This window comes from Pteropus medius, unplaced genomic scaffold, assembly GCF_902729225.1.
Source record: "Pteropus medius unplaced genomic scaffold, Ma_sr-lr_union100, whole genome shotgun sequence".
In the NCBI taxonomy this organism is placed as follows: Eukaryota; Metazoa; Chordata; class Mammalia; order Chiroptera; family Pteropodidae; genus Pteropus; species Pteropus medius.
The window spans coordinates 11968655-11985751 of record NW_024350325.1 but is presented as its reverse complement, the minus strand read 5'-3'; the positions used below and the strand labels follow the sequence as shown (position 1 = coordinate 11985751).

Here is a 17097-nt window from a genome sequence, read left to right as displayed (position 1 = left end):
ATCAGAACAATAAATGTGCATTTGTTTTGCATGGAGAAATTTCACACCGAGGCAGATTGAGGCACCAGAGGAAAATCATGAGTTTAAACATGTATTCTTAAACGATCTAATTTTGTTTCTGATAGCTGCACTACAATTCTTCAGTCCCTAGAGACAGAGCACCTGTTCCACTGGATCCTGAGTCCACATGGCAGTATTTGGCACATGGCAGCAGATGGGAGTCGAGGAAAGCCCCAAGCAGAGCTGGGCATCCAGACTAAGAAAGAAGTCGCTTGGCTCACGCTTGCATCCCAGCCCTGTTACTTACTAGCAGAAGGACCTTGGCCTGTTACTTAATAGCTATGAACCTCATTTATACTCATCTGGAAATAGTGTTGTCAACACTTCCCTCAGGGTTTGTGAGGATTAAATGATGTAAAACGCAGAACACCCAACACAGGCCCCGATGCATAAGGGACAGCTCAGGGACACATCTGCCCCCTGCGAAACCTCACCTCACAGTGGGCCACGTGAGTGAGAGTAGCTTTCAGAACATCCTTGAGTGAGGGCACCAGCAGCCCTTTCTTCACCCTGAGCAGGTCCTCCAGGGAGAACAGGTGGAGTTCATCAGTCAAGTGTCTGGGCACCTGCTCAAATTCTTTTAATGCACTGCCAGAGAGGAAACAAAGAGGATTAAAGAACCCACCCACACAGAGGCCTAGATAGAATGAAGGAAGGCGGTGGGTAGGCAATTGTTTTCTCCTGGAGCTCACACTTATTTTTTTTAATTCAATTTTTTTCACTAGCTGCAAGAACAAGTTAACCTTACTCATCACTTTATATCTTGCAAGTTCGCTTGGAAACCATGAAATTAAAATTCCATAAATGCTGACTTTAAAAAACTGAATGAGCAATGTGTCTCTTGCAGCTTGCTCATGTACACACAGAGCAAAAGAAAATATTATTTCAAATCTTAAAGATGTGTACTGAGATAAAACTCACTACCTTATTGATTCCAGCTAAATTTCATCACTCACAGTTGTCTCAGACTGTTCATGAGCAGGCCTGCAGCTCCCAGATCCATGAGTACAGCACTGAGCTTAAGACTCAGGCATCCAACTGTAGGCTGGTCGTAGGCACTTGGACAGCCCAGGGGCATTCAAAACTGAACATAACTCTCTCCAAACCCTCCTGATCTCCTCTTGAGTTCCCTAAATCAGAGAGCAGCATCACTAAGCACTACATTCCCAAGCTAGCCACTGCCTATACTAGATTGACATTCTAGAGATGCCAAACCACATTTAATTCTCTATTCAGCCTGGGGTGCTAGCTCACACTGATTCCTCTTTGCGCGCAGGCTTTTTCTCTAGAAGTCTTGCCTGCTCCCTTCTCCATCCCATCCCTTATGAACTAAATTCTGCCTCCTCTGCACCTTTGGGGCTCCCTGCACACATATCTAACACACAGTCCACCACTGAGTTGTTGTGTTTTCTTCCTGGACTTAACATGAGTCCTGTTGATTTTTAAACATCTGAAACACTGAATGGATATTCAAGAACTTTTTGTAGATGGTAAGAATTGTAGGCATTGTTACATGTTATAGACAAGAAAATTGGAGGTCTGAGAAGTAATCAACCCGTCACACCAATGCCATGAGGGAGAGCTCAAAACCAAATGACTGTAGAAGACATGCTCCTCCCCAAAAATTTAATTCAAAAGTAATATATCATCATTAAATAAAAATCAGACACTGAAAGAGTTTTAAAACAAAAAAAATTTAAACCTATGATCCAATTACAATAAATAATCTTAACTCCTTGAATAATCTCTATGTCCATTAAAAATCTCTATCTTTGTCAAAGAATTGAAGCCTATACCTTCATGGCCATGGCTTCCAGAAATTCCACTTCTTGAAGTTTAGCCTAAAGATATATCTATGGATATGGGCAGAGATTCAGCTAAAACCTAGAATTTAAATTTTTAAAAAAATTTTTCAATTATAGTTGACACTCAATATTATGTTAGCTTCAAGTATGCAGCATAGTAGTTAGACATTTATTTAACTTATGAAGTGATCCTCCCAATAACTCTGATACTCCCCTAACACCATACATAGTTATTATAATATTATTGACTATATTATTCCCTATGCTGTACTTTGCATCTCTGTGACTACTTTGTAACTGCGAATTTGTACTCCTTAATCCCTTCAGCTTTTTCATCCATCCTCCCAACGCCCCTCCCACCTGGCAACCATCAGTTTGTTCTTTGCATCTATGAGTTTGTTTTTGCATTACTTGCTTATTTTTATTTTTTTTGATTCCACACATAAAGCAAAATCACATGGTATTTGTCTTTCTCTATTTGACTTCTTTTGCAGTATGAAGGTTCCTCGAAATACTGTCATATGACCAGCAATCACACTTATCCAAAGAAATCCAAAGGACTAATTTGAAAAGACATATGCATACATATGTTCACTGCTACACTATTTACAATAGCCAAGATATGGAAGCAACCTATGTCCATCAATAGACAACTGGATAAGATGTAGCACATATATATAATAGAATATTATTTGGCCATAAAAAATGAAATCTTACCATCTGTGACAACATAGATGAACCTAGAGAGTATTACACTAAGTAAAACCTAGTTTTTTAAATAATAAAACACATTAAAAATATATCTAAATATCTATTAAAATCTATTAGGTTTAATATCTATGAAGATATTAAAACATTTTAATATTAAGGTATTTAAAAATCTATCAGTAATAGGACAATTATGGTCTAGAATACTATACAGCCAATAAAAGTTCAACATACTTTTCTATTAAGGGTTTTTAAAAAGCCGTTGGTATACCCATGCTCACAGCAACACTATTCACAACAGCCAAGAGGTGAAAGCAACCCAAGAGGGATGAATGAACAAACAAAATGTGGTATATACATTCAGCCTTAAGAAAGAAGGACGTTAGGGCACATGTTATAACTTGGGCAAAGCTCGAGGACATTATGCTAAGTGAAACAAGCAAATCACAAATGTAAAGTAGTCAAATTCATAAGTGCAGAAAGTAGAATGGTGGTCACCCAGGGCTTGGGGGGAAAGGGACTGGGGAGTTATTGTTTAATGGACATAGTTTCAGTTTTGCAAGATAGAGAGTTCTGTGGATTGGATGGTGAGTGACGGTTATAAAACAGTGTGAACATACTTAACCGCACTGAACTGTTTATGTAAAAATGGTTAAGATGGAAAATTTTGTTATGTTTATTTTACTACAATTTAAAATAATAATAATAATAAAAAGATAACTTTAAAGAGAGGGTCTGTGTTCTCAAGGAGACCTGAGGCAATTAAAGTTGGCCCTCTGGATCTGTGGGCTGGGTTTTGCATCCAAGGATTCAACCAAACACAGATCAAAAATTTTGAGGAAAAAAAGCCCAGAAAGTTCCAAAAGGCAAAACTTGAATTTGCCATGTGCCATGCACTATGCTGAATCCATGCAAATGAAATGATTGATATGTAAACATACCCTGTTGTAGCCTATATGCAAATATACATTATATGCAAAGCCCCTGTTATTTTATATAAGGGATTTGAGCATTTGGGTATCCACAGGTGTCCTGGAACCAATGTCCCACGTACACCAATGGGCAACTGTACTGTGTTAAGATGCCCTGTGTATTGGAGGAGCCAGACCAGGAGGCACACAGAGGGTTAGCAAGTGTGTGGAGGTTATTGGTTTCTCCCAACTCACATGCCCAGACTGTCTCAGCCAATGGTAGTACCTTTTGGCAAACCTGCAGGTCTTCAACAGCTTCTTGATATGAAATAGCTGCTCCTGGATTTCCTAATGTGAGAAACCAAACAGGGCAAAATTTAACTATGATAAAGGACACTGGAAATGTATATGTCAAATTTAAATGATATTTCTAAACTTGAAATGCTACAACTCTATAAAACGAGCCTTTGAAGTCTATATAGCAGGGGTTCATGACTGAGTCCAAAGATCCACAGAAGGTCCAGGATGGATCCAGGTTTTGTGGATCCTGAAGCTTATACGACATTGAGGCTTTAAGAAAAACACACAATTGTGTATAAAAGGAGATCTTGTCATTTGCAATGATATGGATGAAACCGGAGGACATTGTGCTAAATGAAATAAGCCAGACATAGAAAGAAAAAAACTGCATGGTCACACTTATATGTGGTGCCAAATACATAGAAGCAGAGTTGAATGCTGGTCCCCAGGGGCAGGGAAGTGAGGAAAATGGGGAGATGTTGGTCAAAGGCGCATAGCTGCAGTTATGTAGGATGAATAAGTCTAAAGATTTAATGTGCAGTGTGATGACTACAATTAGCAGCACTGACTTGAATACTGGAAATTTGTTAGCAGTAGATGCCAGGTGCTCCCACCACACAAACACACTCAAAAGGGTGACCGTGTGAGGAGATGGCTATATCAGTCGACTAGTAACCATTTCACTACGTATATCAAATCATGTTGCACACTTAAACATATACAATTTTTATTTTAAAAACTATAAATAAAACTTAAATATATGTATAAATGCAAAACCATGCATAAATATAAAATTTGGCATGGGGCCTTCACAAGCGCCAGAGCAGACCTGGGGCCTTGAAGCATAAACTCCATCCGCCCCTCAGGGGTGTGTCTGGGTCCCCTCTGATGGTGTGATGTGCATTTGTGGCAGCAGGACCCTTTCAGCCACTGGACTGGCTTCCCCCTAAAAGGCAGCAGCTCACCCTCACTTTGTCCAGTTCCTTGGCCTTCGCATACAGGCTGTGGCTGGTGTTCAGCAAATTGAAAATGGGCTGGTGCCATATACTGTTCAGCAACCATTTGGAGAAATTGCTGACGTGGTACTTCCTGAAGTCCCACATAGTTAAGATCCGCGCAGGGAGGCAGGACTCTGCGTATGAGTGGCAGCAGTCACAGAAATACTTGCCTAGGTATTCGCAGTACCGGAGCCGCTTCACAAACTCTGCAGAGCACATAGGGGATGAACACAAATCAGCTGATGTAGAAAACCTAACCTCGGTGGCCCCACCTCCAATTCCACCCAAGGGTCAAGGCTTGCATTGCTGCTTATTCAACTTCATAGCAGCTGGGAAATCACCTGGCAGGGACTGGAAGCCTTAAATCATGGCCATTCATGAGCTTTGTTTTTGTGGAACAATGTCAGAAAAATAGAACCTGTCCAAAATATGGCTAGATTTGGGAAACGGGCATTGTAAACTGCGGTGTAGCCAAAAGAGCATGAGATTTGGGGTCTGGACATCTGGTGGGAGTCCAGACTCTGCCTCTCACTGGCAGGAAGGCAAAGGGCAAGTTAGAGTCTCTTCACGCTGACTGTCCTGAAGCCACAGAGGCAACTACAAACTGGATTACAGGATATCATACATATGAAAAGTGCTTTTTAAATTGTAAAGCACCGTATATACACTGTTAGAAGTAGCACCTAAAAGAATTCCTGGATAAATCAGTGAGGAAAAAAAATACAAAAATGCACAAAGGATAAGAATAGGCAATACATAGAATGAAGAAATGCAGATAAGCAGTAAAGATGTGAAAAACACTCCATCTCGGTAACAAAGACATGCATATTAAAACAGTGAAATAGTTGGTTTTGCCTCAGATTGTCACAGATTTAGAGGATCCAGAGCTGGTGAGGTGTAGAGGGGTGGGCACTCACTCACAGTGCTAACAGGAGAGTTACCTCTGAGGGGGACACTTGTATGATATGCTTCAATTCTTAACCAAGCAGCATGAATCTTAATGCTCCGACATCAGACAGAAATGCTAACACGCGCACATGGAGATACAGAAAGGTGTTCATCATAGCACATTTATGATGAAGGGGTTGGGGGAGCAACCTAAATATTTATTAAGAAGCAACTTGTTAAATAAGTGTGATGCAATCCACAGTGAAATGCCAGAGCCTATGAAATACATGGAGAGCATAGGCAGTGGACATACAGTAACAAGTATGTATCATGTGACCTTGATTTTGTTTTTTAAAAAATACATATACAGTCTAAAAGGACCCCTACAAAAAAGTCAACAGCAAATAATTCTGGAGCGTAGAGGAAAGGAACTTTGCTCTTTGCATTTTTTAATTTGCTAAAATGAACATATGTTGCTTTTGGAAACATCTCCAACAAAATATATTGACAAGCAAAAGATATAGAGACTAATGCAACAAACACCTGGTTACCTATTATTATCCAGGTGAAGAAAGAAAAAAGCAATTCAGTTAAATCTCCTAGGGTAAATCTAGCATGAGTTGAAGTTCATATTTATCATTCACCATTTGGCTCAAATTAGCTGACACATGTTATGAGGATTAAATGAAATAATGATGGAAAAGCAGCTTCCACAGTACCCAGCATACTGTAGATTCTAAATATAATTTCCCTATAACCATTTTACAAATAAACGAGGTCTGAGTGACCACTGGAGCAAGACTTTATTGAACATTTGATCTGTGTTACTCACTGATTACATATCTTACATATGCTATATCATTCTGTGCTCAAACCCTTTGAGGTCAGGACTATTACTTACACCATTTCACTGATAAAAGCACAAGACAGTAGGTTAAATCACATGCCAGAGGCACACAAAAAATAAGCAGGCAAGCAGAATTCCAACTCAAGTCTGGACTGGGGAAGCTCCAACTTTTAGCCATCATATCCCACACCCCCTCTGCCACATTCAATGGAAGAGAAAGGCAAGGAGCTAATGCACTTGCAACAAATTATCCTGAAACCTAGGTCACACTCAGAGTTGATTTTTAAATACGAACAAATAAATACAGCTGATTCTTACTATCTGTAGTAGTTAATGTTCTGTAAAGTTGCCATGAACACTGAATTAGTGAATACTGAAGCATTGCTTCTGGGGAAATACAGAATTGGGTTCCTGCGAGTCTCTCAAAACATTTTCATCAATTGATCAACACATAATCTTGTTTTATGTATGTTTTCTGTTTAAAGACATGGCACTCAATACATTTTGTTGATTCTTATCATTGAATTTAGGGCCAACAACACTATCACTCATGTCTGAAGGAAGCTGATCCAGTACACATATTTTCTCCGTAAGGTGCATCACAGCCTTCTTGTGTTCAGGAACCCTAGATAGCACTTCAGCGGTATGCTTGGTGCCCCTTTAAACAGAGAAATCGCCAACAGAAGGCACAAAAATGTTTTTCGTTTTTTTTTTTTTAAAAAAAGGCACTAAATAGACTATCAAAAGGATTTGTTTACTGTATGAGCTCAAAGAAGGCAAAGCATGTCTTTGTTCAACTTCAGATGGAAACGCAGGTATCGAGCAACTCAAATTTCAGGTGACTAATTTTTCAGTGTTTTGTGCATATCTGTGAAAGACTGTGAAAACACTGTGAGTGTAGATTTTGTAGTTACAAATAAATTTTAGGGAGCAAGTGGATTCACAAATACGGAATTTGTGAATAATGAGAATTAAGTGCAAGTGCATACATACATACGGTATTATGAAACTGAATTAATTATGTGACCTGTTTCTAGGGCTGACAAATTATTTGTTAAGAATTTATTAAGTACCTAGTAATTATGTCTGAGTTCTCAAATTTGAAATTTTGAAAAGTCTATTGTATTGCATCTATTTCCCACTCTGGATTAAGATCTCTGATGTGGTAGATAAGGAGTATTAATTTGCTAATGATAGAGCCTTGATATATTTTATATTAAATGAGCAAAAAGGGAGGTATACCCTGGTTCCTGTACTCTACATTTCTGATCAAACTTAGCAAGATAGGAAGAGAAAAGAGAACAGAAAAGGCCTATAAATTTTCTGATATAATTCATCTTTCCCTAACATCTAAAATCCTAACATTTTAACATCCAGTTACTCATTTATCAAATTTCATTGAATATATACTAAGCATTGTATTATTAATACAGAATAAATTATGTCTATCTCTTTTGATTTCTTCATTCCTTTAATTAAAACAAAACAAAACAAAGCACCCTAGATCAGTGGTTCTCAACCAGGAGTGATTTTTCACCCCAAGGGACATTTAGAAATGTCTAGAGACATTTTTGGTTGTCACAATGGGGAGCTGCTAGTGATATCTAGCGATGCTGTTAAATATCCTACAATGCACAGGACAGTACCCCACAACAAAGTTAATCATACTGAGGCTAAGAAATTCTGCTCTAAAACACAATTCTTCTCCTTTTAGGAAAAGTTAATGTCATAGAAAAGAAAATAGGAGGCAAAAATTCTAGAACAGAGCTGTCCAATAGAACTTTTTGTGAGGATGGAAATGCTCTATATTTGTGCTGTCAAATACAGTAGCTACTAGCCGCATATGGCTATTGAACACTTGAAATGTAGCTAGCATCATTGAAAAACTGGATTTTTAATTTCAATTAATTTAAATTTAATTTGAAGTCACCACAGAAGATAGTGGCTACTATACTGGATAGTGCAGTTCTAGAATAAAGCTGATTAAAGAGAAATAACTAAATGCAATGGATGAAATTTGGTTGGAACCTAGATGGAAAATTTAGCTATAAAAGACATCTTAAGACAACAAATATGGACTACTATTAGACAATATTAAAGAATTGTTATTTTGTTTGGTGTGATAACTGTTTATAAACCTTATTGCTAGAACATGCTGAAGTATTAAAGGGTAAAATGTCATGTTGTCTGCTGCTCACTTTTCATGTGTCTCGGTGTGTGAGAGACTGGAGGAGACTAAGGAGACCAAGGAGACATGAAAATTAAATTCAGTGTGGAATTCTGGATTGGACTCTGGAACAGATCAAGGTCTTTAGTGAAATCTGAATAAAGTCTATAGTTAGTTAACAGGATTTTACCAACGCTAATTTCTCAGTTTTAATAATTATACTATGCTTATTATGTTAACATTAGGGGAAGCTGGGTGAAGGGTATACAGGATGTCTATACTATTTTGGCAACTCTTCTATAAGTCTAAATGATCTCAAAATAAATAATTTTTAATAATTATCCTAAGGACTACAGAAATTTCACAAGAAAAGTCCAAAAATTATTTACATGATTGATAATGCTTCCATAATATATGCTCTGTCTACCTCTGCAGCAGATTTTCTCCTCTCATTCTTCCTCTCCAGTCACACAGGATTTCTTTGCAATAGCCTCAGGCCCTTTGCACATAGTGACTCCCCTCCATCTCTCACCTCTCCCCACTCCCACACACATACACACTCTTCTATGGATAATCACTTCCTTACAAAACTTCTTATTCCCAGTCCTCCAAGCCCAGAGTAAGTTCCCTTGCAGTAAATCACATAGCACAAGTTGACTTTTCTCTTTTGTTGCATGCATCATTCTTGTTATTTACTTGGCTGATGACTACATCTTCCTGTAAGCAAGCTCCATGAGGGAAGGATCATGATTCTATCAACAGTGTAGGCATACATCTCCATATCTGAAAAACTTAGGGAAGTACTTAAAAAGTTAGTGGAATGTGTTCATGGTTTCTGATTGTACATTCAATATTTAGTGAGACACCAGAATATAATGGTTAATCAAATAGACATGATCCCTACTAAACTCGCTGGAAAGATGAATTATTTAAATAAAATTAGTTACAGCTGTGATACATGGCAGGCATTATCATCCAACTGCTTGAAGGAAGCCCAGATAGATTTCTGCTTTCTATGTTTTCTTGAGGTGTAGGTCCTCAGAATCTCTTTCCTCCAAGACTGCCTACAAAGGCCTACAAGGGAACCCTTTTCAGCAAATCTCCTCCTCCTGGTCTTCCCCATGTCAGACCTATGGACACTCTCACAGCAAAACAAGTGATTTCCAGTCCCAAGTGGGCAAGTTGCATTTCCGACTGGGGCAAGCCTGATAGCTTATGCCTCAGCAGGCACAGAAATGATCCCCTCAGGTCACTATCCCAAATCCTGTCAGAAGAGTTTGGCCAGTTCTGTGGTAAGCCATTTAGTCATTCAACAAATTTATCTTTTGAGGATCAACTGTGTGCCAGGTACCCTTGTAGGAGTAGGAGATAAAGCAGTGAATAAAACTTAGAATCTAGTGAGGAAGACAGACAATAAAAGCAGTAAAACCTAAAAGGGTATTTTAGGAAGATAAGTGTTAGGATGAAAAATAGGAAGGAAGGTAATATGATGCATACATGTGTATGTTTGTGGCAAGGTGGACATTTTCAAAAGGGCAGCCAGGAAAAATTTCATAACTTTTTAGTGAAATGTGAAGACATAAGGGAATTAGCCTTGGTGGGAGGGAATTCCAGGCAGAGAAAACCACAAATGCAAATCTGAGTTGGGAGTGAGCTTGCCACCTTCAAGGACCAGCAGGAAGGCCATGTGACAAGAGCTGAGTGCCCAATGGGGAGGCAACTAGGAGATGAGACTGAGAGGCTAGTCACATAGCGCTAAAGGTCATGATGGCCTCTTCATGAAAAAGAGGGCAATGTTATGAAGCTCTTCTATTAACTTCTCATCAAAGATACCTCCCACACAATCAAAGCGCTGCCCAGCTTTGTTACTCCTCTGCCCTGTCATTGCATAATAAGCAGGCAGTCCTTTTCCATACTTACTAGGTTCTATTGGAGTTCCACAGCCAGCACAGAAAAAATTCTGGGTTGCTACCACAAGATCTCTCCTGAGTACAAAAAACAATAACAGTTAAATTTCAGAAAAGGCCAGTGGAGCATTTATTTATTTATTTTTTCCACTGATTAAATTAACATCATGATTCTTTTCTTGACTTGGGGCCAAATTAATGTCATTTTTCATTTGGTAAAGAAATAGAATTATTCAATAGAGTTTTCTAGTTGGAGTCTCTGGATCCTATAATAGTCCCTGCTACCACCAAAGCAGAAGTCAGTATCAGAAATAACACTTCCACCAGGGATCTTGAAAGACTTCTCACTGCCCATGAACAGGATCCTCTCTCCAGAGAGAACTAGAAATGGGTAATGCAGAGAGAAAAAGTTTGGGTAGACGAGATAACAAAAGGTGATGCACTGGGAAGTTCACAAACGGATCCAAAGAAATTTGGATGAATAAGAGATAATGTAAGACAAAACTATACAACGCTTCCAGTAAGAGACAGTCTACTGAAGTGTTTTCTATTGAACTGTTAGTGCCACAATTTCACATTGATTTAGAAATACAAAGAAAGTTGCAAAATTCTATTATAGTTTAGGGTCAGCAAAAATGGTCACGATAAAAATATCACATGCCTTTTAACTACAGGAGCTCTCCTCAAGATTATATTCCTTTTCAAAAAATTTATCCATTGATTTTTATTTCACATTTCAATAAAAAATAAAGTAGTCTTGTCTGTTAAAATTATCGTAGATGATTTTTTTCAGATTCAATATAAGCCACTTAAAAAAATCTCCTTTAAGCCTATTTTAATTTTCAGTTGCTATATAATATTTGTACTTAAGGGTAAATACTCAACTTGTCAAAACAAGGTGCCAAGAAAGCTAACTCAGAAAAATATGCCCAACTTTCCTTTTCCTAAAACAAATTTTCCTTTGTTCCTCAGTGTACTTTTTTCTTTCACATACTTCTACAAAGAGTCAGGTGGGAACCCTAACAACTTGTTTTAATTGGATCGGAGCCCCAAGCAGCTACCCAGACTTACTTCAGTGGTGGATGAACATTAAATATGACTTGAAATCTAGGGGGTGCCCAGTCTTCTGTCCCTCTGATCCTTGGCTTAAATTCAATTTCTTCTACTTTATCCACACTGCATTCAAAGTCTTTTTGGTCACTCTCTTCCCTTACAACCTGCATAACACAAAAGGGGATTTAGGAACAACTTAAACAAGCATATTTCAGGTACTGAAATTTAAAAAGCATTCAAATGTGTTTCCAACATTAAAATTTATCATGAAAAATTGAAACTGCTTTCAACTGAACATGGCAAGAACCCTTCACGGATCTAAAGCTGTACGCAGAAAAATTGCTTAAAATACCACCCAGCTGAGATAACTTTTCTTAGTTCCTTAGTTTTTTTTGTTATGTCATTTGTTTCTAGACTTCAAAATTACTGTAAGTAGGTCACTTACTTGGAATGCTTTTATGCATAGCAGAAACCTTACCCTTCTTAGTCAATAGGCTGGCAGATGCTGCCAATCAGAAGCCCTGTGGTTGTCAGACTTCCCCAGAAACAGCTCTTTAAACCATTTCCCGTTTAAAAAAGTGCAGCTTGCTGCAGGAGTTCACTTAAAATTACACATAAGGAATGCTTCGTTTTCTAGGATTTGACATGTTCAGCGATTGAGAATTACTATATTTTGTAAATAGAAATACTACTACTAAAAACAGAATGCTATAAATAGAATGTCATCGGTTTCCAAAGACTATTGATCTACTAGAGCAATGCAAAAATAATAATAAAAGCGAAATATTTCATGGCAAACTTGGGGGTAAAGTTAGGACTGTAATCCACAAGTTATCTTGGGGTAAACGCTGCAGCTGTAAGCACCACAGAATTCTCGGGCAACCCGGAAACGAGCTAAAAACCATTACTCGGCTTAGCTCTCCTCTGAACTATCAAACTTGCCTATTAGCATTTAAAAATACAAACTCCTCAGATTAGCATTTTACATGCTACATAACTGGGCCACTATCATTCAGGCCTTATTTCCTAGGAAGATCATGCCCCTCTCCTCTGCCCACCACACTTGTTAGGTAGCTAGTCAGACCAGAGTGACAAGGGAACAAAGGAATGGAGGCCCAGCCTAGAGACCACCCAAAGAACACCTTATAGGAAATTAGAGAATCCCTCTTGCATTCCCAGAAACAAAAGAAAGGAGGGCCATAAACTATAGCTGGTTTAATCCAGCCACAGACGCTTGAGAAGAAGGTACTACCCTAACCGGCCCACAATCTCAACCTCATTATATCGATATTATAATACCACGACTATGCCTGGAAATTCATGAATCTAATTATAATAGACTGAATTCTGGGTAAGCACATGCGCACTAGGCAAAGTGTTATATAGCAGCCAAGTGTCAATCGAAATGAGCTCACTTGCCAAACACCTAAGAACGCCTTTGTAACCACCCATTTCACCCTAATATAACACAGACATTCCGCCCCACTCCCAACCCCGCCCTCCCTCTGGGGTTACAGCTCTCTATCTTCCCTGGCTGTAACTTGTTCCCCCACAGGTATGTATCCTCATTTCCTGTGATTAGCCAGTTTTAGGCTCCACTCGTCTACCTCAAAATGTGCCTTTAATAAATAATACTTTCTATAACTGTCGCTGAGTGGAAATTCATTTCTTCATTAGTGATAAGAGTTGAGACCTGCGTATTACCAGAACTCTGATCACCACAATGGTAAGATTTTTGGTACTGTGGACTCAGATCCTTTTTTCTTTTTTCTCAGTAAGCAAGCCAAACTTCATCAATCTTGGCTGGAGACTCTCTTATCTCTCCTGAAGTTAGGGAACACGGACATCACCTTTCCTGGTGCTCATTCTAAACATGACTGTAAACGGGCCCTCTACAGTTGCTGTCCAAGTCACGGCACCAAAAAACTTATCGATGAGGTGACTGGAGTTCCGTTAACACACAGGTCTCAGCTCTTACGACTGATGAAGAAATGAATTTCCACTCAGTGACAATTAAGGCATGTTTTGAGGTAGAAGATGGGTCAAGTCTCAAGCTGGCTAACTATTTGGGAATAAGGATATGTACCTCAGGTTGGGGATGGGAGGTACAGGTCACATACACAGATACACAAAACACATGTTATCCAACTACATCAAATCACTCAGCTCAATGTACACCCCATGCACCTCCATGTCACTTTTGCTCCAACTGCCCTTGGTTTCCCCTGCATTTCCAGAGTGTTTTTTGCCTGCCCCTATGTTAGCCTTTGCCACAAAATTCTCTTCCTACCAGAGGATGTATGCTGTCAGAGGGCAGAGTGTTCTACAGGGAAGCAGCCTGGACTTTCAAATTAGGTGGCCTGAGGCACAACGCCTGCTCTACCACTGACCAGCCCTGCTGAGGGTCTGGAACTAACACTTTAAGATAAAAATAGCATCTACCTAATAGGATATTTATGAGGATTAAAATGCGAATTGCTGAGCATAGTCCCTGGTGCATAATAAATATCAATAAATGTCAGATTCATCCTTCCCTTTGAGTCCTCCCTCAACACCCAGTGACCACACAAGGAAACACATACATGTCTGAAGTGAACAGCATGCAAAATGAGAATTTAGGAACTTATAATTCAAGGTCAACTTATTTTGATACTTACTATTGAGCCAGATGCATTCAGGGAACCAGCCAGCTGATAATTAACTCGTGACAACATCCAGCACTTCTGGAATACTCTGTACAATTCTTTGGCTATTAGCTCAGCAGAATTGAAGTTTGGCTCATAAATGACACTGAAATGTAAAAGATGTAAAAAAAAAATAAAACTTTATTCATAAGAAGTAAGTTAAGTGTCTTCTTTACGTTTTCAATTATTCTTCCCTCTCCCTAGAAGTCAGAGAAGGCATCATATAAGAGGCCATGCATCAACCATGTTATCTTACTCATTTTAATTCCTCCATGCTCAACACAGCAGCTTTTATTTCTTGAGGGTATGAAGACTGGGAGGTATGGTGAAAAGAGCACTGGATTTAGAGACTTGAGTTCTAGTCCTACACGTTATTTAACAGCACTGTGTCCTGGGGCACATTCCATCAGAATCTCATTTTCTACATCTATAAAATGGGGTTTTAAAATACTCCATCTGGCCTATTCATGAGGATTAAATAAGAATGTATACAAAAGTCTTAAACACTTTAAAAACACTGTAGAAACTTGAGTGATAATTGTTTCATTTCTATGTAGTAATCCTTCTTATTGGAACTGGCTGAACTTGATCTGTCAGAGGCCCGGAGTTCACAGTGCTTCAGAGGCGATGGCAAAGGGACCTGTGTGCAAGTGGACATTGAAAAGAAATACCTCTTAGAGGAGCTGCAGGTACATCCACAGGTTTCTGTGGTATTGCTAAACTCTCCAAGTTCTGTGAGAAAATAAAAGAAGGAGTAGAGAAGTCTTTAAGTCTGTTTTACTTAATCACAGTCAATTTTATAAGAACATAAAAATTGCTCTCTACACTTCAGAAAGAACCAACTTTCAGTATCTCCATACTTCAAGTTCTTTTGGGTTTCTATTATTAGACTACAACTAATGACCAAAGATGAGATTTTAAAATATACGCATCTGAAATTTCTCCAAACAGATATCAGACCATAATAAATATCTGCTTTTGCATTAAATTCTGCATGTGAAATGAGAGATTCACTATCAAGATATTTGAAAGAAGGACTTTTTTTTTTATGTTAAGGACATAATCTGACTTTGGAAGAAGTTTCTCTGAACGCTACTGTAATGTGGTATTACTTGTGACGCACATTAATATGTGGAGGGGACAGGAAGGAGGTACCTGGTCATATCCAATGAGTTTCCAAATCTTACCTATAATAACGAAGTCATCAAAATCACATTTGCAGGCCTCTTTCACTACATCACAGCAAGTAGGTATTTTAACTGGGCTAACTTGTAACACAGCACAACCTAGAGAAAGGAAAGGGGTTTCACTAACAAGAAGAAGAAAAGTACATGATTTTCAACACCCAAATATAGAGAAATTGGGTATAAAAAGGGCTAAAAGATTACTTCAAAAATATTTAAAAATTCAGCTTTAATAACTAAAAAATACAAGGAGTTATTTTTGTGTTGTTCTTATATTCACTAAGAGAAACAGACTGATGAGTATATGGGGATTTATAAGAGTAATCTGCCTACTTTTATATATGTTTGAGAATTTTCATAATACAAAGTTTTAAAAATGAAAGAGGGGAGAACAACAATCTCACCTTCACAGTGAGGTAAAGAATATTAGCAAGATAAACACTGTACTGGGTTCAACAGTGCTCCCCTTGTCTCTCCTCCCCCCAAAATCACGTCTACCCAGAAACTGTGAATGTGACCTTATTTGGAAATAGGTCTTTGCATATGTAGTCAAGTTAAGATGAGGTCATGCTGGATTAGGGTGAGCCCTAAATACTGGTGTCATAAGAGAGACATTTGAACACACTCAGATCTATAGAGAGAGTGTCATGTGAAGGTAGAGGCAGCCATTGGAATCGATGTGTCCAGAAGCCCAGGAACATCCAGGGTTGCCAACAATCCCCAGAAGCTGGGAGAGAGGCATGGAGCAGACTCTTCCTCAGAGCTTCCAGAAGGAACCAACTGTTCCCACAACTTCATTTCTCACTTCTGGCCTCCACAACTGTGAGAGGATTAATTTCTATTGTTTTAAGCCACCCACCCAGTTTGTGACATTTTATTATGGCAGTCTTAGGAAACTAATACAAATATGTTCATACTTTTCTATCCCTAACATTAGTCTGGGAGATTATCCTAAGAATGTCATTTAAAAAAAAATAATAGAAGAGAAAGGCTTTGATCACGAATGGGTTATTTGCAGTCTATTTAAAATATTAAAATATTGAAGGCTACTTAAATGCCAAATAATAGGGAGTTGATTTTGTAAATCACTCTATTAACTCAAGAAATACCATTATTGAAAAATGTGAAACCCATAACATGAAAAACTAGATATGAAATAGTGTCATTATAATCATATTATTGGTATAATTGCATTAATATGAGTAATAATTACTATGAAACTGAATACACTTGAATAAACAGACATGAATACAGCTGTTCAGGGAAATATTTGAGCCTATAGGTTACCGAGAGGTTCTGAGAAAGGGCTTGGCACCACACTGTCCAGCCCAGCCGGGTGAGCAGAGATGATCGACACCTCAGTTTCGGTTTCCTCACAGACAAAATGGAGGCAATTTCACCTACCTCTGTGTTTCTCACACTCTTTTGACCATGACCCACAGTAACATACAGTTTACATTATAACATAAAAAATTTAAAAGTTCCAGAAGCATTGCTCACCCTAAATGAAGAGCACACTGATACTTTCTATTGTTTTTCTTTTAATTTAATGCTCTCATGACCAACCTGCAATTTGAAGAACACT

At 38.5% G+C, this 17097-nt stretch overlaps 1 protein-coding gene across 9 annotated transcripts in view; it reads right to left on the bottom strand.

Moving 5' to 3' along the window:
* Window positions 1–17097, bottom strand: part of RUBCNL (rubicon like autophagy enhancer) — a 39793-nt gene that overhangs the window by 4587 nt on the left and 18109 nt on the right. For 7 of the 9 annotated variants that reach the window (XM_039839460.1, XM_039839458.1, XM_039839459.1 and 4 more), the window contains 8 exons: window positions 15516–15614; window positions 15000–15060; window positions 14302–14434; window positions 11663–11808; window positions 10605–10669; window positions 4750–4988; window positions 3771–3832; window positions 495–648 (listed from right to left, as the gene is read on the bottom strand). In XM_039839460.1, the coding sequence (XP_039695394.1) occupies window positions 495–648; window positions 3771–3832; window positions 4750–4988; window positions 10605–10669; window positions 11663–11808; window positions 14302–14434; window positions 15000–15060; window positions 15516–15614 (959 nt within the window). The remainder of the gene's footprint in view (window positions 1–494; window positions 649–3770; window positions 3833–4749; window positions 4989–10604; window positions 10670–11662; window positions 11809–14301; window positions 14435–14999; window positions 15061–15515; window positions 15615–17097) is intronic. The other 2 variants (XM_039839462.1, XM_039839461.1) reach the window with 2 other exon arrangements.